Source organism: Python bivittatus, unplaced genomic scaffold (assembly GCF_059951505.1).
Source record: "Python bivittatus isolate LINGU-HERP-01145 unplaced genomic scaffold, Pbiv_v1 ctg000210_np1212, whole genome shotgun sequence".
Classification (NCBI taxonomy): Eukaryota; Metazoa; Chordata; class Lepidosauria; order Squamata; family Pythonidae; genus Python; species Python bivittatus.
Genome location: NW_028277053.1, coordinates 17,997,998 through 18,023,097, shown reverse-complemented (window position 1 = coordinate 18,023,097; position 25,100 = coordinate 17,997,998). Strand labels below are relative to the sequence as shown.

The 25,100-nt window shown below is 37.4% G+C and overlaps 1 protein-coding gene across 3 annotated transcripts in view; it reads left to right on the top strand.

Annotated features, from left to right (window-relative positions):
- Positions 1–25,100, top strand: part of KLHL1 (kelch like family member 1) — a 115,315-nt gene that overhangs the window by 33,565 nt on the left and 56,650 nt on the right. For all 3 annotated transcript variants that reach the window (XM_088139586.1, XM_088139585.1, XM_088139584.1), the window contains 2 exons: positions 1,596–1,732; positions 14,236–14,432. In XM_088139586.1, coding sequence (XP_087995712.1) covers positions 1,596–1,732; positions 14,236–14,432 — 334 coding nt within the window. The remainder of the gene's footprint in view (positions 1–1,595; positions 1,733–14,235; positions 14,433–25,100) is intronic.

Below are 25,100 nucleotides of genomic sequence, written 5' to 3'. Positions count from 1 at the left end.
CCGATTCATTCACTGGCTCCTCGTTCCGTTGCTGTCCTCAGCTCCATTCTTGTGGAGCCATCTTCAGTCCACCATTGCTTCTCCAGAAGATTATCTTTCCTGTTTCCAATTTTTGATGACTCAACCCAGTAGAGAGCTGGTGTGTGTGTGTGTGTGTGTGTGTGTGTGTATTTTAAAAAAGGCAAATTCCATGATGGGGATTATAAGTCAAGGAATGAAATATAAGACTGCCAATACTGCCAAAGTTTATATAAATCTTTGATATAATCATACTAGGAATAGAATCTATATTTCTGGTCTCCGCAGCAATATACCAGTGCTGGATTGCAACGTTTCGAGCTTTATTTTATCCTAGAAAAGGGCAGGAGTGCATGATAGAAATCTATAAAATTATATATGGAGAGCAATTTTTTTTTCATTATTTCTTAGAATGAATTATGGCATATTCAGAATAGATAAAATGAAGTATTTCTTTACAGGGTATGTACTGGGAGTTTTCCTTTACTACCAGGTAGTTGAGAACTTGAATAAGTCATTACTGCCCTAAGCCCCTTGGAAGAAATTTCCTCCAAGGAAAAGGCAGAGTCCAATTACCTGATCACCCAGGCATGTCAAGAGAAATTAGCTGAGGCTGTCCTTTGCTACATTAGGGAATGACAACCCCCCCCCCGAAATGCAGTTAAGCATCTGGGGACTCTGATACATTATGTCCAAAATGAGGAAGCTAGAAGACACAGAAATAGCTTTAAATAGCTATCAGTGGTTCTGTTTCTTGCTGGGAAGAGCCCCCACCCCACCCCCAAACTCAGTATTACTCAGAAAGGCTCAGTTCAGTGAAACTGAAAGGATGAAATGATGGAGGAGAAAATTGCTGTTTTGCCTTCAACGCCATCATGGAGAACTTTTCCAGCCCAAATATGACTGCTCTAGCTCCATGCAAAATACAAGCGTACTAGATTAGCACATGAATAGTAAGGAAGCCAAGATAGAGAAAAAGAAATCTTAGAGACTACAGAAAGTCCCATCTGCTGATCCTCTCCAACTCAGGTCCATCTTCTTATGCACAATTAGACATGGAAGAGAGAGGCTCATATATGGACTTGGAATTTAAGAATAGCAGTGGGAGGAAGAGGTAGACCAGGATGATGCCACAGTACTAAAGGAGGAAGAAGAGAAGAGAATTCTCTTCCTACAAGGTATATAAATGCATGACTTTTTTTTCCCAAAAACAACCTTAATCAAAATAACTATTTTGCTACTTACTTGATGCTTCAACGCACATTTTTTGTGAGTTCTTTTATTGATTTTTATGAAATGCCAGCCAAGTCAGACTGCTCTGTACTTTTACTTGGAAGAGAACGGGATGCAGCAGAACTTATTTCCAAACAAATGTTTATGGGGTTGTCATTTTTGTCAGGCCAGACTGGGCTATGTATTCATGACTTTTTAAAGTGTGTAAAGTTTCCAGCAGTTGTTGCTGGTTGAGCATTTTCGGAACTAGACTGCTGAATTGTACTGAAACGTAATACATTAACGGAGAGATGTGCTCCTTCTCTCTCTCTCTCCCTCTCTCTTTCTTTCTCTCTCCACCCCAGGCTTGTTCTCAGCTCAGTTTCAGATTACTTTGCTGCCATGTTTACAAATGATGTTTGTGAAGCCAAGCAAGAAGAAATCAAAATGGAAGGCATTGACCCTGGCGCACTTTGGGATCTTGTTCAGTTTGCATATACAGGTACCATAATGCCTTGAATTATATTTTCAGGAATAAACCCTGATTCTTTTGTTCATCTTTCTTTAACAGTGGTAGAATATGAATACCCCAGCAGTTTGTATAATCTGAATTCATAGGTCATAGGGACTGGAAAAAGTGACATGCTGTACTTGTGAAATTCAAACAAAATCACATCCCTGTTCTTCTAAGGATTGTGGGTTTCATGCTCGCTTTGCCCAGACAGTAGATGACTTTTTACTTACTGTATACAGCTATTTCATGCTAGCTGTAGTAAGGCACGATAATGTTAAGGTTTGATGGAGGAATTATCCATATATATTGTCCCAAAGTTGTTTATCTGGTATCAATAGTTGTTTCACACTGTTGCCTCCAAACTGAAGGTACCTATATTAGTGTTAAAATGGAGAAAGTAGCATTACCTTTCATTGCTGATGGGGGGCGGGGGGGGGGATATGTACCAGTATTTTTTTCCCCTGTCTCTAAAGTTGGATGATTCTGTGTTTAGTTTATCTTAAATTTGTGTTTGTAGGAAGAATGGGGAATGAAACTGGAAAAGAATTGAAGAAGTTCATAGTTATAACTAATATAGCTTGGTGGCTAAGGATCAGATTCCAAATGGGAATGTGTTACTTCGGGGGGCCCTTAGGGTATGATCAAAAAGGCAGGGTGATGGCCCTCGTGGTGCCGTTGAAGATCTGCCTCTTTTAATGTGCATCATATATGTGACACGCATAAAAAGCAGGCAGAGCTTTGATTGCACTACTGTGGTCATCATCCTGACTTTATTTTACCATACTCTGCATTACTTCATCCTGTTGATCGATAAAGACAGCTCCCTGTCTCCTCCATGGTTTTTAAAATGCTGTTGGACTTAAATCTACTCAGATTTGTTTCTTGTGTTATTGTTGTGATGCTGAAGCCAGAGGAATGTTTATTCTTTCCTAGGACTCAATTCTGGTCAGTAACCATAAATTTAAAATTCTATTCTTCTTTCCTAGGACACTAAATAACATAAGAAAACATTACACAGGATAACTTGGAAACTCAGACTGTTACTTCTGTACACACTAGTATTGATCCTTGAGAAAATGGGTTAATCAGTGTCGTACTGATAAATTTTTAAGGCCAAAAACTCATACTGATCATTCATACAGCCATCTCTCCCAAGAGAGTCAGTGGTCAGAAATATTATATATCTGTCCTTCAGCTTTTCTCCTTTCTATTCTCAAAGCATCTAACATATTGATTAAAATAGATGTGTTAAAACTGAAGGAACAACAAATAAAATGTTGAAACTGATATTTCCAGATGTGACTGCAGTTCAGTGTATAATTATTTGGGCATATCAGCTCCATTTAACTTGGTGTGGTTACTACTTCCAATTGCTTTGATTTAGCTTTAATAGAAGATATTCAGCCAGGTGAAAATGCAGTATTTATATTTGAATTTGAACTTCAAGAAATGTGACAAACCATTGTTAATGTTGAAATTGCTTGTGTGAAGATCAAACTCCATTAAAGGAAACAAAAGACATGCTGAATGTCTGTTCATCTTTCCCCCTCATTTCTGACTTCTTCTGTGTCATGGGTAGAGCCTCTCCAAAGATGAACTCCCATCCACCGTCATTTTTCTGGTCAAAAATTGGCAGCACGGTTTCTTTGAGCCATTGCTGATTTACGGAGACATAAGCTGAGTCTATCTGGATTTATTTTGCTCTCTCCAAATGAGACCACAGATGAACCTCAAAATGTTGAATTCTGTCTCCAACAACTAATGAATCCTCAGCACGCCCGTCATATCCATAATACTTACTTTCTCTCCCCATGGAAGATTTCGCCTTTCAAACATGAGAGCCAACATGTGTTGATTTGGAAATTGGCCTGGAATTTAGGTCAGAAAGATTTAGCCAGTTTCTTTCTTATCTGTATTGAACTAAACATTCTGGGGGCCACATAGTAGATTGTGCCTGTCCGTTACTTTTCCTTACCCCAAAGACACACAAGTGGATCAATGTACTTCTAGAGTACGCTCAAAATATAGGCCACCAGGATCTATGGATAAATATTTGCATTGCATACAATGTATAGGTTCCATATTACAGTAAAACCATATCTGTACCATACCAATCCATAATTACATTGGATGCAATGTAGATATTATGTAATGGATAATGCATCCAATGGAAAATCTAACACTTCCACAAAGCAAATTAGTTTAAAATGTTGAAGGTGTGTTTGAGTGCATACGTGTTGTGCAACACAGGCACCCCCAAATGAACCAGCAAATCAAAAATGAATCTAGCAAAGTGAAACATACAGGTAAACCTAGCTTTATAAACTTCCATCCTTATGGGTAGAATAGCAAACACAGTATTGAAATGCTGAGATTTTGATTTAAAACTCTATTAAGTGAAGCAAATTATACAATACTTACAGGCTAGGTACTAAGAAGAAGAATAAAATATGAAACTGTAAAATTGTAAATATTTCTTGATAAGGAATAACATTTCTCTGGCAATGCAGTATTCTCAGAAGAATGCCTTAAGCCAGTCTGTAAAGCGTATCTTAAGCTGCAGCATGTTAAATCTGGGAAAAAATGAAAGAAGAGAGAGAGAGAGAGAGCGCCAGTAATTCAGCCGCAGACTAGAAAGTAAAAGCGAATAAACAAGCAAAAAATCTTTCTACCAACATATTCTGGACCAGTGTGGTGCATTCGGTCCAAAAACTTCAAGGAAGAGGGTTTCATCCTGCAGAGGATTGATTCAGGCTGAAATTGTGTGTGTGTGTGTGTGTGTGTGTGCATGAGTTGTTCCCCTTTTGTTAAAACTGTTAATTGAATATTAAGAAACATGAAAACTAGAATGGGAATACTGGATGTAATGTTGTTATATGAACTCAATACATGGTTTCATTACAGCATAATTGAAATTACTGTTTCATTAGGACTTGTTTAATTCAAATGGTATGCATTATGCAAATATACAAGTAACATATTGCTGCAATTTATGCTTGTTTAGGCCAGAGTATTAATTTTATAACCTTCCATATCATTAGACCAAGACGTTCTCTCTCTCTGTTTGTATAGGAAAGGGTATTCAATATGCAGTAGGAAGTAAATCTTTCCCAGTTTGACCATATATTATCTGAATATTGAAACAAGATTACACTTGTGAATTAGCCATCTGAAGTCCTTCAAGAAATGCAGAGTCATACCACAAGCAGTGTATATGCAGGAATTAGTATTTTCTGAATAAATTGTTTTTACCTATTACACACACACACACACACACACACACACACCCCTGCAGTTATAGTAATTCAAACACAAATCCAGGTTTGAGATGATTCATTAGTATAATAAGATTAATGGTACACTAGACAGCCAGTTTGGTGCACTGGTTGAGGCACCACGCTAGAAACCAGGAGGCCGTGAGTTCCAGTCCCGCCTTAGGCATGAAGCCAACTAGGTGACCTTGGGCCAGTCCCTCTCTCCCAGCCCTAGGAAGGAGAAGGAGAAGGAGAAGGAGAAGGAGAAGGAGAAGGAGAAGGAGAAGGAGAAGGAGAAGGAGAAGGAGAAGGAGAAGACGGCAATGGCAAATTAATTCTGAAAAACCTTGCCAAGAAGACTGAAGGGCTAGTCCAGACAGTCTCCAGGAGTCAAAAATTGACTCGAAGGCACACTCACACGCTGGTACACTAGACATGAATAATCTCATAACTAACATTGATGACAAATATCAAATGTTGTCTGGCACAGATTATATTTGTTTGTTTGTTTGCTGCTTTGAGAATTGCATAACTATCAGACTTTATGCTACACTTTGGAACGCTTTGATACAATCTTTCTTCTCTCCCCTCTTCTGACCCATTCGCTCTTCTTCTTATTTCCATCCACTTTTCTTTGGTTTCCCTTCCCTTCCTGATGCAGCAATCTCTTCCTCTTATCCCATAAACATCCCGATTTGTATTGTTTTTGCTGCTTCCTGGGAAACTGTGTGTGTGTGTGTGTGTGTGTGTGTGTGTGTAGCATGTTTAATCAGGATGACTTATGTGTGAAAGAGAATGGTTGCTATATGCAGCTAGGATTTGATTTTATAAATAGAGTACCTTAATAACCCAATTCATTCAATTCATTAAAGTTGTTTTTGGTCTTCGTCTTGCGCTTCTGGGCAAACATACATATATACCCGCATTTATTGAGAAGTGAGAAATCTCCACTTAATGTTGCAATCATAGATCGACAAAGGTGGAGAAAGTGGGCATTGCACAGCTTTGCTTTGTTTTATTTTGGAAAAAAAAATGAAAGGAATTCATTCATTCCCACTTCATGTTGGCTTTGCACACAACATGAAGTGACTAAAGATGGGTAGTTATGAACAGTAACTAATCCCTTTTTGGAGAGTTCTGTGGCATGACCTTATGTCTTGTATTTATTAGGCTTTTGCAAAGCAACCCAAAAGGTGGTTGTGCGCACACAAAGAGCACTTCTTTCTGAGCACAGCACCTGTGTCTTCCAAGGCCACATAGCTTCTCCATGCGCGCATGCACAGAAACGTTGCTTTGTCTTGCAAATGTAGCTGCATTAACTGTTCATAAAGGGTAGTTCATAAATATGCCCAAGCATTGTGAGAAACCTTTTGAAAGCTTTCCATAGGCATGATATTTGAGTGTTTGCAGTCATTTTATTAGGGGTCTCAATCTGTAGGAAGGTTTCGCTAAATGTATCAGATTCCACAGCATTACAGGGTTATTCAGTGCTTCAGTACGGCTGAGGAATGCTTGGAAAACCATGTTGTGGAAGGGTGATGCATAGCAAACTTTAGATGCAAGCCTGCTCAAAAAGGCAGAGGGTGGAGTAATGAGGTATTGAAGGGGATCTGCACACAAAAACAAACAAATAAAAACAAATTCCCTATAGTATGATGCCAAAACATTTTGGACTGAGAGATGCTTTCAATCCATCAAATGTCCTTATGTCCAGGATATTCTGCTATATGAGGGCAAATGAAACTAGCTGTTGCATTCCCTGTGAACTCTTATATAGGCATTTGTGAAAAATGCTAGCAAAATACTTTATTTCTGGCTGAAATTATCTGAATTTGCCCTGGTACAAATATTAAAATGTAGGAATTGTTATGCATTGAACTGGATCGGCAAAATTGATTCCCCTGTATTCAAAGCAATTCACATTTTTAAAATGACTTTTAAATAAAATTTCTTTGAAGACCACTTTGAATCAAAATAATAAGCTGCCAATTGTTTTAAGACAGTTTTACTGTATCATTAAATATAATATTAAATGTAAAGAGATTGCTCAAGCATCAAAACCTGTTTCATCCCAACAGCTGTAGCAGCTGTTCATATCTGGCCCAGAAGGAACAATATATGTTGCTAGATTTTGCAAAAGATCTCTGAAGACAGAAGAAATAAAGACTATAATTGAAACCAGAACCGACAGTGACAGTTTAAAATAATTGAGAGGTTATTTGTATCTGGTTCTTGGTCAATTTTCAGTCTTAAACTGTTTTGACATTTATTAGTGATTACTCATTGCAACATTAACAAGCAGCTTCTGTAAGAATCTTAGGGATGGTCAAGGAATAAGCAAAATATGTGAATTTTCTGCTTAATAGAAATATCATAACTGAAAATTATAATAGCATGAATTGTCCTCCAAAATTATAACTATGTCCTAGACCATCTTAAAATGTGTTACTGTCAGTAGACACAAAGTTTGAGTAACTGTCTTATCCAAGCATTTAAAGGCAATAATATTTTCCTAGTTTTTTTAGAGTTATGATTCCCCCCACCCAGTTTTTTAAAGTTATTTATCAAAAAAGCACACGTTCATGATGCTGTTCTCAAAAAGAAAATTAAAATTTATTTTGGACAGTAAATGGCACAATTACTATATCACGTCAAATGTATACGCTGTTTTTCAAAATCCTCGTCACTTTTGTCTTATTGCATCAATAAGGACGTTATTTTGACAATGGCATCAGAAGAGCTTGTGTGTCATAACTTGTTTTGGTAAGAAAAAAGAGGTAGCAATGGAAAAATAGGTGGAAAACGATGATGCTTGGGGTCCAGTACAATTTGATGAACGCAACAGTGCTCTCACACGTACAAACACAGAGGGAGAAATGCCTTGTCTGGAAGCTTGGATAAAAATGTGAAATGTAAATATTCTATGCTGTTAAATCTCAAAATAAATAGTGCAAACCACCAGAATTACGATAAAAGGCCTTGAGGGCTTGATATTTTGTTTCATTTTGTTTGTTTTAATACCTGATTTGAAACGTTCAAGGCTGCACCCAAGAGAGCCTGTAGCCCCGCTTGGGAGCTCTCAAAGGCATTCTGCAAATATTTCACCTGTTCAATGCCGCTGAAATGACTAACAAATTATGCCAAGACCCTCTCTGATCACAGCATTTATCTTTGTTTTTTTAATCCTTTTGGCGTCGTCCAAAGTCAGCTACACCATCACAACAGTGCAATAAAGAAAGCAAATATTGTCATCCAACTTTAACAAAATAACTGAACAGAAAAGCACAACACTAACAATATTTAGCAAGAGCAGGACCTGAGCCAGCATCAGAAACAGGGTAACTAAAATTACAAGAAATTTAAAATCTTACTCTGGCTCCGAAAGAGCACTAAAGTGAATACTAGGCAGGGAAGAAATCTAATAAACAAGAGTCATCTTTTCAGCAGAGAATGCTTAGTTGTTGAAATGAGAAAGTTTCACATAATACCAATTTCTGTAGGGATGCCAAAACGGTTGCGACATTGTCTTTGTTTTTTGAAAGGTGTAGAATCAGTCATGAGGTGTTCTGATTTTATTTTATTTTTCCATATCAGCTAAAACCCAGGATGTTTCTAGACTTTTTCTGGAGCAGAGATTATTCTCCGTTCAGGAGCTAAGGAAATGTTACAAACACAATATCCCTTTTAAGTTTCTTCTTGATTTTGATTTTGGTTATTTTTTTTAAAACCCTGCCTTTGGATCTAATCATATTTGTTCAGGTCTTTAAGCTCATGTATATTCTACCCATCTATGCAGTCATTAAAACAAAACAATAATTCTTTCAAGGATCACCTTACTGCTTCTGTATTATGTGTCTACGGCAATTTTCACTTCTAAATCAATTATTTCAAACCACAGTGTAGTAATGAAAACATCATGTAAAGCTATTATCCTCTGCAAAACTGCTGTGCACTATTATGCAACATATAATGAGTAATAGGACAGAAGCAGCAGAATGTTTTAACCTTGCTAGGATGAAAATGGATAGTTTTCACATGTGGGTACAGAACTCATAATTGCCAAGCCATTAGTTTAAGCCTTGATCTACTTCAAGCTTCCATAGCTTAACTTGAAAGAGCAGCTGATACAAAGAGAAAGTTTCCTTAAGTCATCTGAGAAGAGCTGAGAAGTGTTGTGCTACACTTGTACAACTGCACTCATTCACATTACAATATGGCAGGAATGGGTCTCAAAATAGACCCAGGGTTTACAAGAGTTTTTTGTTGGCATAAGGACCGACACTTAATGCTGACATTCAACATGGTTGTCATTTGTTTGGTTTTAAATCAGAACAGTCGCCTTGGGGCTATAACCTCAGCATATCAGTTATTTGACATTGCGAGTTCTACAGCTTACAAATGGAAAAGCACCCACTTGTATTTATCCAAAAGCATGCCAGTTCTGTTACTGGGAATGCTCAAGGGAGTTCCTAGATTTATTTACTATTAATGTTAGTTCCTATGACGTGCATTGTATCAACTCAGTCAAGGCAAAGGAGCAGAATCAGATATCAAACTATACACAGAGCCTCTGCATTTTTTAACATGATAATAAGGGTGTGTGCAGGACTGAAATGGGCAAATGCAATGTATATATGCATAGGATAGACTATATGCAAAACCTGGGTAGAGTTCATGGATGTGATCACGTTCCTCTTCTGTTGACACTGAAAAACCTAGAATGTGCCTGAGAATAGTAAAAGGAAAAAGTTTGCACAGAAGTCATTTCTGGTAAATCTTTTCCATCCACATTTTCAGTACAATGATATTAGCAATTTCCTGCAGTTTCTCTGCTTTCTTTAACATGCAAATACTGTGTGTTAAAGAAAGATTACCATTTCAAGCAGAAAGATACTTGCAGGCAACTTTTTTGAGATTTTACCTGAGTAGAAATCTGTAGGTTTTAGCAAGGTAGACTAAATCACAGGTGGTTCCATTTCATATCTGTCTCATCCTTTCTCAGTCAAAATTATTATTTCAGACCATTTTAATGTGGTGTTTGCATTTAGACTCCCCTCCTCCTATGCTTTCATTCATTTGCACACACGTGTGTCCTCTATCTATTTCACTGGGAGCTGTGCATGAGAACCCTTCTCTAAAAATTCACATCTCGTGCTTCAGTTACTGTTTGTTATTGTTCAGAACCACGGTTGTAGGGAAGGAAAGGCTACATGGTACTCCCAGGACCTGTTAATTGCTGTTGCTATTTCAACTGAAGACAGATATCCTATGCTCACCCGTGTCAGAAATATAGGCAGAGGGAGTGACACAAATTGCTGGCTCAGGATGGGCTGATAAATCAGTTTACAGTGGCTTAGTTACTGCCAGCCATCCCTAACTTATGTCCAGAGAAAGGGACTTTGAGAAGATCAGACTATGTTGTTATGAAGGGGAGGTGAAAATCCTATATTCGTAAACAAAATATGGGCTCCCTGAGATTATATAGGTAGGCGAGGTTATATAGGATTGGCAGATGGATGAAGCTGTTCATTCTTCACTGCCAATTTTCCTATTCAGATGTCTTCTGACAAGCTATTTTTCTTGCTTCCAGACCTTCTAGTAACTTTAGAGCCTATTCTAGAACAAAATCGCTGGAGGTGCTTTGTAAACTGATGAATGGGGAGATATTCTATTACAAAAGGTGAAATATGCAAATGAAATCGAGAAGATAACCTGATGCAAACAATATGCTGGGTTGACTGGTTGTTTAGTTTCATAATATATTGGCCGGTAGTAATAACACTGCAAAATAATCCAAGTAAAAAAAAGTTACAAAATATAATCTTAATTATCTCTTAGATATCTTTGGTTAGAGCCTGATGTTATTTGGATGATAAGAGATTAAGCTTAGGGCTCTGTAGTAGATCTAGAGATTTATGGACACCTTTGAGGCTAGAAACATCAGGCACAAACATGACCTCCGTAGTTGACCAAGGGGAAAATTGGGGTCATAATTAGTGGTATTTGCACAGTGACATTGTGACATGTGTGACTTTATCATGGCTTCTACTAGATGATTATGGTAAAATAAGTAAATAAGCCACACACTGAGTATCTTTGCTCTGATCGTGACCAATCTATGGAACTTTGTAGCATGCTTGGGGAGGAATTGGAGAAGCAGTGGACTAGATGGACATGCGTGCCTGGCTGACAGGGCTCTAATGCTCAGAGAATGGACAGGAATAAAAATATATTGGATACAGGCGAGGGAAGCTCAATATACATTTTTAATCTCATCTTTGTGGCAGTCTTGCCACTGATTTATTTAATATTCATGTGCTTCTTGGAGCTGTCTTAGAACAAAAGGAAATTTCTTTAACATTGTGCAATGGAATATGTTGCCATATGTTACCTGTAATTTTTTAGCATGTATAGATATTCATCTTAATATATACACCTGAGCAGAGCAAGGAACTGCCTTCTCCCCCATGCTTAAGGGATAAAGAAGATCTCTGAAGGCCAATGTAAAAGTGAAAGTGTTGAAGGACACAGGGACTCTGAGATGGATGGCTCCTGTTCTACAGTTTGTCCATTCATCTTCCCTAGTTTGGTATCCAAGAGATGTGTTGGAATTCATTATCCTGCATATAATGGGAAATCATTATTTATTTGTTGGAATTAACCCCACCTTTCCCTGAGGAGTTAAAGATGGTATACCTAGGACTTCCTCTTTCTACTTCTGCCCACATCCCAGCCCTATGAAGTAAGTTAGGGTGAGAGAGAGGGACAGGCCCAAAGTCACCCAGGGAGCTTCCGTGGCTGAGGACAGACTTCACCCCAGATCTCCCTGGCTGCAGCCAACACTTCAGGCACCCCGTCCCAGTGGTGCCCTACATTTTAAATAAAACAAGAACAGATACTTGTCAAGATGGTACCATCTTAGAAAGGGATCCCAACGTTACATTAGGCTCCTCCACACTTAATAATTAATATTGGATTTGGCATTACCGTGACAGCCCAAACTTTATTCATTTTTATGAACTGATAGTATGCTACCTTTACTTTTCCCTGATATGCGATGAGTTTTTTTTTTTTTCCTCAGAAACTCATAAATGGAATCTCTTCTACTTCATTCTTCCCCGAGGATGGATGTCAATCTAAACCAAAATATAAAAATTAATGTGATGAATGCTGCAGCATCAACGTCAAGTGTAATTTCAGTCAGCAATTGGCCTTTGAGGCCTAGAATATCACCACAGCTTAAAATATCTCTCAGCTTTATTTTTTCTCCCTGTGGACAATTCATCCTAAAATTATCCTACTCAATTACTTTTAAATAAAGAGGCAAACATCTGAAATATTTATCACTCTGATTATTAACTTAATTTATGCTTTGGTGGCCAGATTAAATTTAAATGTTTACTTAGAAATTGACAAAAATTGAGGCAAATTTATTAACATCTGCAAGTACTCAATAGCCTTTATTTTCATATTATGTCCAATAAATCTCCTCACCTTACTTAATGCATTTTTCTCGTTCCCACTTTAATCAATTCCTGCTTCAAAACTGGAAGCCTTGGGATTTAACATCTCATTTTTACTTATTGATTTTGAGTTGGGTCCAAAGTAATAATACTTACAAGTAGAGTAGATATTGTGAATCAGGGGTTTTAAGTCGAGGATGATGTAAATCCCAATGAATTCAGTGGGACTAGTCTAGCACTGATTACATTTCCATTCTATTTGCTCTAGTCCATTGAGGTTGATTCCTCTGAAATGCAGCAGGTCCAAACCTTAGTCTTAGCAGGTGACAGAACTGGCTGTCCAAATCTGGGTTTGGGAGCTAAGTGAGTAGAACCAAGTTAGCAGAGGACTGAGGACGTGACCAGAACGCTGGAAGTTGGAAAGCAAGATGGAAGATGGAAATAGCAAAGCTGTTCTGTATGGCCCAATTCTGTACTGCACGGAGTGCCCATTTAGTCCTCCAGAGTCTAGCCTGACGTCGGAGCGTCTTTCCTTTTTAGGCTTAGACTAAAACGGCCAAGTCATAATTTTTATGAGACTGAAAGCTGAATGGAAAAAAAAAAAAAGGGAAATGGAAACAAACATTCAAAAGAACAAGTGGGCAATAATGAAATTCAAGTGAATGGAAAACTAGACAAAAAAAATTTTTTTTTTCATGCTCACCTCTGTTGTCGGCACTTACACAGTCAGGCTTTCTGAGCACAACCAGACTTAGCATGAGTGAGCGTGCGTAGCTGGGGTTTTATCCATTACTGACTTTAGCTGAAGTACCCCACATACCTAGATGAATGGAAATAAAAGGATAGGCCCAACTCTCTTCCAGGCTCTTCACCAACCGATTGCCGCCCCCACCCCCAAAGTGTAAAGTCTAGGGTTTAGACTAGAGCAGTTATTAGTTTTGCAGGTAGAGTATATAGTAGGATTACATGAAGCCTATTATTTTGAAATGACATAGATGTAAAATTAAAAATTAAATTTCATCTATTACAAAGAGCTAGAATATACACTCATATTTTGCTCTCGTGGTGGTTTGTCTGAAACAGGATTAGTGTCCTGGTGATGGTGTAAACTGATCAATTTGTATATAGTTAATTTTTTTTTCACTTATCTAGACTTAAATCTGCAAGTCAATTTTTCTCAATGAAATTAATGAAGTGAAATGCATTTAATGTAAACCAAAACCAAAACCTTAATTTGATTCCTTGGTAAATTTCAGCAAGACTATTGCTAGATTGTAAAGTCGAAGATTGTACAGTGATTTATGAAGTATATACTTTTCAATCTGTTAATTAAAATTTCTAAAACCTGAACATTAAAACACAGGTACTATTGGTCCCAGTTTTCCCTTAGTTTCCCCCCATCAGTGAAAAAAAAATTGGAATGCAGGTCTCAGAGAAAAGTATCTCTCCAAACATTAAATATTTAATTTGTTTAATAGTACGATGCAAATACCATGGGGTAATATTGTATGCCAGATTTTCCTGAACTGCAGTGAACTAGCTGCTGATATTTGATAAAGGAGAACTTAGTGAAGAGTACAGAGAAAAGAGAAAACAGTGTTATTTTTTTCCCCTTAGGGTTCCAAGGGAAAAACATAATGATGTACTAATTGCATAAATTTTAGTTTCATCTGCTGTCACAACGGCTTACACGTTTTGTGATCTTAACATCTGGATCTACATTATGCACAAATATGGGTAGAAAACTGATTATGTTTCTTAATGTCTCATACAGGTTGTTTGGAACTTAAGGAAGATACAATTGAAAACCTTCTGGCAGCTGCCTGTCTTCTTCAACTCCCTCAAGTAGTTGAAGTGTGTTGTCATTTCCTCATGAAGCTTTTACATCCATCCAACTGTTTGGGAATCAGGGCATTTGCAGATGCTCAAGGTTGCACAGAACTTATGAAGGTGGCTCACAGTTACACCATGGTAAGGAAGTCCTGATATGCCTTATCATCACAGCATGAAATCAAAAGTTATATAGAATGCACAGAATTTACAAAGGGGGCTCACAGCTGTATCATGCTAAGGAAGTCCTGATGTTCTGTATCATCAGGGCGTAAAAACAAAAGGTATATAGGGTATAATACAAACAGCATTTTAATAATGCAACTGGTCTCCTTTTTTTGCATCTTCATTCCTATGACTCTTGAAAGCAGATGCAGAAGGTACAAAGGGCTGTTAGTGTTGATAATATTATGGATAAAAGGATTAAACTGGATTGTATCCATATGTTTTGATAATACTTCAAAACTTCCCTTATGATTCTATGTTGCAGAAACTATTAAGCATGTATTTTAGGATAATGTAATTATGGAAGCATTGTAAAACGACTAACTCACTGTCCATTGAAGACTTCTTATTTGAATGAATATGTGTAACAAATCTATGCCAGACATTTGCATGAGAAGTTAACAGATTGGTTTGAGAATGAAGATAATTTGGCAGATGGAACAGGTAGCTTCAGGGCCAGCTGTTACATAGATCAGGCATAAATATTACAACATCTGGTAGAAAAACCAATTACCAAATGATTCAAGGCATTGGGTATTGCCTTTGCAAACTTCAGAAGGAGTTCAATCTGGCATCCCGTAGGAGATTTCTCTGCCTTCTCACAGAAGTACACAAATTATATTAAGGTTTCCACATAAACATGTATATTAGATGAACCAAATAAATTCTGAGGTATGAGAGAAAGTTGCATTTTGGTGCCATTACTGTTTAATTTTAACATCAATTCTCTTGTTCCATAATTTTGTGGTTTGAGCCATCATCCGGCACAGCTGAGAAATAGATAGTTTGCTTCATACAGATATAGCTGCTTTGTTTTCTCAAAACGTCTTCATGTTTTGTATGCTTTTTCTACCTATGACAAAGAACTGGCATTAGAAATAAATCATACCAAAATTACAATAATAATGTTTTTTAAGTGCCCCAGATTTCTTAACTGGTACCTAGGTGGCCATAAAGCTGAACAGGGTTCCTGTTTTAAATATCTATCTTCCAAGCTACAGGCAACTGGACAGCTCACTTAAATTATGGAGCTTAGAGGCCCAGGGCCCTAAAACATCCATTTTATGTTTTTATCCAGGTAGGGGTGCCCAATTTATCCCAGCATATCCCAGCTATACTTAGCTAAGTCTTGTACTATATAGAACCCAAGAAATTAGAAGATTAGCTGTCTGTAGTCCAGAAAAATTATCCAGACTTTTATTGATAATGCACTGGTTTGGTTGGAGATGGATGGCACAATTAATTATGGTTGAAATTAAATTAACACATTAGTATTGTTGGAAAAATGGAAGTGCTCACTGGAGAGGAAGTTGCTCCTTGAATTGTGTTCTTGTAACTCTTCTAACACAAATAAGATATAAACAAGCCAGAACAGTGATTAGACAAAAAGTCTATGATTTTGACTGGTAAGTAGAACTAAGTCATGTGCGTTGGGAAAGTTTTTTGGGCAGCCAAGTTAAAAGATAAAACTAGGAAGGTAGTTAAATAGGATAACCTTGCCAACGTATTGCAGGGGAGAGATTGTAGCCTCTTTGATGCCCCTCACATGACAGCGTGGGAGAAGAGGTGAATAAAAGCTTGGAAAGAATAATGCACATACTGTTTTATTGCAGGTTACTAAACTTATTTATTATCAGATTCAACTTATGTAATGTCTTTAAATGTGGCTAAGCGTACAAGGTCCACTAGAAGATGATTGTTCAAATTGTGCAAAGCGCATACAGATGTATAAATTGTCAATTTGTACCGACAATCTGTGCTGTTTAAATGCCTTTTCCTTTCCTTTCCTTTCCTTTCCTTTCCTTTCCTTTCCTTTCCTTTCCTTTCCTTTCCTTTCCTTTCCTTTCCTTTCCTTTCCTTTCCTTTCCTTTCCTTTCCTTTCCTTTCCTTTTTTTTTTATGGATAATAACTGCAATAAAGATTCATTCGTTCACTCATTCACTCATTCATTCCATTTTTGGGGGAAGGTATTGGGACAGTTGATCAGGATGACATTGGAAGCTGTCAAGATTGCTGACATTTTGCTGTAATGATGAAATTTGAATTTGAAGCTGCCAAGGCCATATCTTGATAGTCCAGCTAGGTCTCTTAATCAGAAGTACCTTCACTTGAGAATGATAACTTGCTTTGGTTCATTAAAGGGTGCTACTAGCTATGGTACTGTAATATGAGTTAGTCACAACTGAAAAGCTGGACTAACAACTCCCCTGTAATGCAGCTCAGTGGAGAAATAATGTCTATTCTTGTGACTCCAGCAGCACTGCTACATAAAAATAACAGTAGATTTATGTACATTGATACGGGGACAAAGACTAGATATTTTCCATTTCCATTTGGGCTATTGTAGGAATGCTCACCATCTAGATACATTGGACAGAACGTGGACAACGATTTGTATACAGGGCTTCTCAATTTCCTTTTAATGCTTGTCCAGCCTAAAACAAAGTAAAACCAGTCTGAAAGGAAGTGTGGAAGAGGAGATTTGTAGGAATGGCCACTTTGTAATCCTGACTTTCCATTTCAGACTTGGAATGAAGCTTCTTCATATCTTAATAGGGTTTCTGGATTGTGTATAAGAAACAGAGTATCTTATATACTTGTGTAATATTTAATCACAATGAATCAAAAGTCATTCCTGAAAAAGTAAATGAAAAGAGAGAGTGAGAGAAAAGAAAAGGATGATTGCTCAGCTAAAACATACCTAACACTTGTTGGACTCAGTTTAATCTATATGGTTGAATCTAATATTACAATATTTGGCTGACGGGGGTTACCTGATTAGAGGGGAAACTGGCTCTTCTGGTCTAGACCGAAATTATTCCTTTAGTCATAAATTGTGTCTTAAATGCAGCTGCTGTGATTTTGCTCAGCCAGGTTTCTATTAGCACAAAGCATTCTTGGTTGGCTGTTAAAACAATCTTTTCTGTTGACAGATATCACCTTCTATTTTCATACATGCTGCTAGAAACTATAAGGCTTACTCAAGTATTATGCAGCATTTTATGGAAATTTTTAATTTCAGGAAGATTAATGAGATACAGTCTAGAAAATATTAAATGAAAACTTGTACTGTTTAATTTGTTTACATTTGTTTAAAATCTTTGTTTGGTCCTGACCCTAGAGAACATGAGCCAAAATGTGACTGTCAACATACTGTATGAAAGAAGGAAAGGGGGGAAAATCATACCTATAACTTTAGATATTGGCCACAAAGTTTAATATACAATGATTTTAGTAAGTTGATTGTCTTTAATGCCATATTAGATTGGGATTTCATGGGGGCTACTTTTTTTACATGCAGAATGGAGGGGGGAAGAAAGGGGGGAAAGATGGAATATAACCTCCAGAAGAGATGTGAATTTGAAGCAAAATATGCTGTGTTTGACAGGAAAAATGAAAAATTGCAAGCCATGCTTAATGGAGAAAAATTAGAACAAGTGGATGAATACGTGTTGAATATGAATATATAAAATGTTTTCTAAAGATGGATGAACGGATGGGAACTTTTGCTGGTAGAAAGTTAGTGAGCAGTATGTGATCCATTTTGAAGAATGAATGTTCACTGAAAAGTGAAAAATGGCTGTGTGCGAAAATGTGCTTCTGCCAATTTTTTATATGGACATGAGAGTTGGGTAGGTCAGGAAGAAGTAAAGCAGGTGGAATGCAAGGGGAATAGGGCACTTATGAAGAGCGCATGGTACAGCAAGAAGTGAAATCAAGAATGAATGGGGAATGAATGAATGAATGAATGAATGAATGAATGAATGAGTGAGCGAGCGAGCGAGCGAGCGAGCGAATGAATGAATGTGGACTGAATACAAAAGTGAGTGATCCATATTAAAGAAATACATTAAGGTGGTTTATCATAAAGAGAGAATGAAAGAAGAATGACTCACAAACCAAATACATAAGGGAAAAGTGAATGAGTCAAGAGGAAAGGCAAAACTGAAACATTGTTCTCGGATGACATTGGCAAGAGAAAGGTGGGAAGTTCGGAAAAGTAATTTTTGAATGGATGTGATGGAAGCAAGAATGGTTTGCAAGGAGAGAGAAAGGCATCATGAATGGTGCTGGTGTAAACTAGTTTTCTTTGGATGTCATTTTATGTTCTCTTGTATCCTGCTTGCAATTTCTTACTTATTTTCTTCACTTTGCACACTAGTATAGTAGCTGTAAAATTTTTATTTTGCTTACCTACAAAGGCACAAGGGTGAGGGGTATGAATGTTCATTCTTGTTACCTATGGACACCTTTCAGGTCCTTGTCCATTTAACTTTGTCTGCATTGACCAGCAGTGGCTCTGCAATCTTTTGAGACCTACCTGAAGACATCAGGAGAACTTTGGGTGTTCCGTTTCCATTTGCTGCTCGCATTCTAAATGCACCAAAAGCCTTGAAAATGTGACTAGCATAATTGAAACTCTTTAGTCTGCCTTTCATTTTCCTAAGGTCACATTCCCCATCCTCCTTTTTAGTCTGCATGCAGAATAGATAAGCACCTGGCTGTTTCATTCAAACTCTGTTGCAGTGAAAACACTCTTTTGATACTGTATAATATGCTTGCAAACACACAACTGGAGTAATCTGCCAAGGGAACTTCTGATTTGGCAAGAGGATGTCCTGACAGATTCACCCAGCTAACTGCACACATACATCACCTGCTCTTGCGTGAGTCAATTTATATTAGAACATCAATATAAATTGACATGTCCTAAATATGAAAATAGATTTTGTGGGGAGGGAGGATTCTGTGCCCACCTCTACAAATGTATTGATAGTTATATCCTCTTGAGAAAGAGAAGGAAGAAATACATGGAGAGTCCCATTATGCTTCTAAAGCGTTCAAGAATTCCAGAAGGATCAAGCATTGGCTCATCTGTAAGATATCCAATTTCAAAGGAAACGATAACAGTAAAACTGTAAAAACACCAATCCTGGTTGGTTTCTTCATTCAGATTTTTGAAAACAGCAATGAAAACATCAGTTAGCTATGAAGAACATGATTCCCTTTTCTCTTCTTCCTTGGCATGTTTTGTGAATATGTAAACCTTTCCACTTCTGTTTCTGATGCTAAAACACAAATCTAGATACTGTTTTTCTTTTTTTTCTTTTTTCTTTTTTAAAAAGATAAGTCAACTTCCATTTGGCTTGAGTATCCCCAAGAAGTAAAATTAATTAAAATTAATTTTAAAACATTAAAATTAAAAAAAAAACATTTTTAGAAGTATTGCAGTTACACTTGACGAACTGCTATGGGTGACTTAATCAGGATAGAAAGGGATATTCTGCAATAGGATACATACTGCTGAGATATGTTTCAATTGTGTGGAAAATCCTTAATAAAAGACATCAGTAAATATGAACGCGTGTGCATCTTTTCATTATTTGGAAGTGCTAACAAGCTATTCAGGAGGAAAAAAAACAACAACTTCCAGAATGTTGACTAAACAAACAAATCTACAGCAGTTTCATGTGAAAACCCCAAGAATGCCAAGAGAGAAAGGGCAGAAGCAAATCTAAGCTGTGTCTTTCGTTGTACTCATTAAAATAACAGTATCTGGGTTCAAAAATGAATGCAACCGTTCAAAGTATGAACATAAGAATTGTTAATACTACTGACACGTACCTGGAACACATCAGAGTTTGCCTAGTGACCAGATTTTCCATCCAATAAAAGTCCACATTTAACTTGAAAGGTAACCTAGACCACATTTCTTTTAAGAAGCAAAAGGAAAGAATGGGAAGGAGAAATCTAATGGACCATTATAGAGAGAAAGAAGAAGAGAGAAGGAAATAGACACCACAGCAGAAGTAAAGTCATACAGCTTTCAGATTTGTTAATGTGTGATCATTTGAGTTTTCTGCAAAGCAAACAGGTACTTCTGATCTCACGGACGAGAAAGCTAAGCGCCGCATAACAGGAGTGCAGCCAGATAGGCAACTGGGGATGGAAATGTCTTAAATCACTGATTTATTCTCAGTGATTCCAGTTCTATCCTGCTACAGTCCAACCACCTTTTCATGGCTTACCTTAGACAGAAACATTAAAACATCCATGGTAAGCCTTAAAAGAAGAGAGAAAAGAAAAATGCATTATTTAGAACAAAACAAAATCATCCCTAATTTCTAAGTAAGCCAAAATTGAAACAAACAATAAGAAACAACAGTAAGGTAAAAGAATGAAAACCATACACTTGAGGAAGCAATTGTATAGAAGGTTGGAGGGGTGCAGGCAGAGAGCAAAAATAAAGCAAATAATTCCGGTTCAAAAATTTGCCAAATGATACAAAACGTTGTTCTATCCACTTTATGGCACCTTTAAAATAACTGGATTTTCCTGCTTGAAAATAAATTAATTTGTAGCAGCTTTAGCTTTTGATAAAGTGGATTCCACCTGCAGACTGACTGATCGGCACAGCCACAGGATCTCCACTTTTGTGCTTCTAACGATCTCAATTCGCGGGCAAGGAAGGGCTATTGCGAAGCAGTCGATGGGCATCTCTGGGCATACCTTGTTCTACTGGGCTTTGCTTTATTGCACTTCTCAGATATTGAGGGTTTTTTTTTTTTTTTTACCAATTGAAGGTTTGTGGCAAGCCTGCATCAAGCAAGTCTATCATACGACGATTAGTATTTTTTAACAACAAAGTATTTTTTAATTAAGGTATGTACATCGTTTTTTTCAGACATAATGCTATTGCACACTTAACAGACTACAGTACAGTATAGTGCAAACATAATTTCTATATGAACTGGAAATCAAAAAAATTGTGTGACTCGCTTTGTTGCGAAATTCACTTTATTGCGGCGGTCTAGAACCAAACCTGCAATGTCTCCCCGGTATGCCTGTATACTGTATAAGTTTGCTTAAGGAGTTAAATAAATAAGCAGGCAGGCAGGAAGGAAGGTTTGATAATGGCTAAACAAACCAAAAAAAAAAAAAAAAATGGGGGACATCCAGAATAGAACAAAGAAAAAGAGGGCTTAATAAATGCAGTGAAAGAGATGGAAAGACTCAAGGCGAGCTGTTTGGTGTTTGGCCGGTTCCTTATGCCGGGAATCATGCTGGAGCGGTTTCCTTGTTTAACGTCTACTTTGGAGGTGGCTCTGGACTGCCAACAAGTCGAGAACAGGCGTTTATCGTTACAAGGAACGTAACTGGTCTCCTACGTGCACAGCGGCTACACCATCCCCATTTGGCGGTCTTAACATTATGCGAAGTGCAGAAAGATTAAGAAGTGGTAAGTAAAACAGATTAAAAGCAGGAGAAAAGAAGAGATAAAATAATGAAGTAAATGAAGTAAATGACATTCCCTGTACTTTTCTGTACTATGCTTATTATTGCAATTTCTTTTTCTTTTCTTGCACAGTGTCTAACCACTGATACGGACTGTAGATTGCTTTTTGTCCTTTAAACTTCTCACCTCTCTGTTTTTCAGGATCTCATCAATTTCATACAACCATGACCTTCCCTTCCCTTCCCTTCCCTTCCCTTCCCTTCCCTTCCCTTCCCTTCCCTTCCCTTCCCTTCCCTTCCCTTCCCTTCCCTTCCCTTCCCTTCCCTTCCCTTCCCTTCCCTTCCCTTCCCTTCCCTCTCTATCTGTTCACTCTTCTTTCATATATTTATTTTGCAACTCAATCTTCCGTCCTCTCCCTCTATGACTAAACCACCTCTACCTGCTTCAATATTCACTCCTGACTATATCCCTTGTCATTTCACAGCTCACTTTTAAAGCAACCTGTTTGGATGGCATTCTAGTGTGTTTCCCCTAACATGCCCATTTCTCCCATCTTTATAGTGAAGTGGGCACAAGCTTCTCTGTACAGCCACTTTTCTTTCATTGAACACACATTTATTGCTTGCAACTGACCACATACCAGCCACAACCTTTCTGCAGCATTTGAACATCTTAAAAATTCTCTATTCATTTTTCCAACTTTATAAATGTTCTAGCAAGGCACACACATTCATCTATTTGCTCCAGCTTTTCAGTGTTTATGTTTCGCTTTCAATTGTGTATTCAGTTTTCCCTTTCAAACAGAAATATCTTTGTGCTAGTAGCAAATACCTTCATCTTTGATGCATTAATTTTCAGATCCATTTTCTGGCATCATCTGCTGAAAATCATTCAGGTTCTCAGCCAGCGACTCAGCATATCCTAAATTTTTGTTCAAAAATACATTAAACAACAAAGGGGACATTATACACTCTTATGTCCTACCATTCCAATTATTTTTGCAGAGCTTTACTTGTATCATACAGTGTTCTTGCATTCAGCAGCACACCTTCAACACCATGTTCACACAAAATGTTCCATAGTTTAAGACGGTTCACTTTATCACACGCTTTCTCTAGATCAGTATTTCTCAACTTCATCAGCTTTAAGAGTCATGGACTTCAATTGTCCACATGCCTTAAAGTTGCTGAGGTTGAGAAACATTGCTCTATATCAACAACTATACAAAAACATACATTTCTCAGTCACCTGATGAGAATTTGATCTGCCTGGCATAAAGTTGCACTGCATTTCCCAATTTTTTTTTCTTTCATTTTTTCACTTTCAGTCAAAATGCTGTGCAGCCTAGTTAACAACCTAACCCCTCCTGAAGATTTTACCTTCCCCCTTGCTACTTTCCTTTTGTAGAGGAGAACAGTAACAACAGGACCCCAATCTTCAGGCAGGGATGCAGTCTCCGCACACATTAAATAACACACACAACCCTTCCTTAAGCAAACCACATCCTTGAAAAAATATTTTAAATCCATAATTAAACCTCACATCCAAGCATCCTTTAGATCTAGTACATCCTTCTTTCTCTTAGTTTCACAGACACAATACATTCAATTCATGCTCTTTATCATTTACTCTTCTTATATTTCAAGTCACAATCTTCCATGTTCCATAATTATCACCAGATGGCCTATAAATATTGTCTTCCACTGCCCTCCATGGTTTTGACAACTCAAGACTTTCTAGCCTCTTATCTCCATACCAAGAACTGTAACTATTTTTTATGATATCTATCTATCTATCTATCTATCTATCTATCTATCTATCTATCTATCTATCTATCTATCTATCTACAAACACCAATTTGTATCAATTAAGAAAACAAGAAACGAGGTCAACATCTATACGGTAGTGAAATTTTTACAGAGCAACGGAAAGATATTTCCCCCTGTGCTAAATGCACTAACAAAGATTTTTTTCCCCCAATTTTAAAATAATTCTTGGATGGTCCTTTTTCTCCACTCATGTTTTTGCCATAAATAGCTGTACTTCATACAATGATTTTTGCTATCTGGCGTTACTTCTTTGAAACAAATGGGTACAACTCGTATGCTTGTCACCGGGTGGAACTGTTCTATAGCAAGCGTTCCCTATTAGAGCACTCCTCCTGTAGCACATTAGGGGCACCACTTCATCAAGACTCAGTGGGGGGAAGAGCTAAGGTAAACATTTAAGGGACCCACACGGGGGCAACCAGTCAATTAGAAGGCATGTAAGGAAGACAACTCCTGATAGTGAAATGCTTCAGATCCTATCCAAAAAGTAGTTAAGTAAATAGTCCATGGTAAATTAGTCTAGTATCTAATGCCTAATTTAACCCCAAGGGTTTGCATCCTTATTTCCTAAAAAAAAAAAAAAGCTGTAAAATAAGGCTAAATTACCACATGGGCAGCAGTCAGTCTTCTGCCTGAACTGAGTGATTTTACATTTAAGATGGAAATCAGATGCAACCGCATCAAATGACATAAAATTCAATTAAAACTACTTTGTGGAAACAAATTCCATTCAGCCACTTCCATTCTATAGCAGAACATGTTTATTCTTTCACAAGAATGGCCCGTATTCACTTTTATGGAAAAATACCTTTATTATCTTATGGGAAGAGAACAAATGCATGGACTACTGATAGTATAGATTGTGAAAAATAAATCACTAAATGTCTACATAATAATTTTAATCCATTCAGATACAAAAGGAAAAAGTAAACCTTTCTAAAGTCTCAGTATTGGCTTTCTAGGGAAAAGAATGCTGTTCCATTTGATATGCCAAGGTCAACACACTGAAATTCCTGGCCTGTGACCTAGCCTAGATATCTGGGGTTAAGCCACCTTCTTCTGCAAAGGAGATAAAGGGGATTGAACACAAAATTAAATAATAAATTAAATTTTAAAATGTTTTCAAAGAATCATTTGTATTCTTTAAAATCATCTTTTGGTCAGTTTTTCTGTAGGTTGGGTAAGACATAGCAGTCCTCTATCTAGATTACTATCCCACCTGTTTTTGAGGTTCTGGGACCACAAAAGAAAGCAAAGAGTTTGTTCTCTTTGTGTTATTTGTGCCTGGAACCCTTGAAATGCTGTGAGCTTTGTTCTGTAAGAACAGAGAATATTTGAGCCAGTTTGGCTTTAAACCATCGGAAGCAAACACAAGTAGGGTTGTCTTTATTTTCTGTTTCATGCACATCCTTCCTGTTTAATCAATGAGTGCCTTTCTGTCCATTCCTTTCTAAGTTCCCACAACTCTCTATGGACTAAAGAACCCATCCTCTAGGTTTGATTTTGAATTCTTTTTCT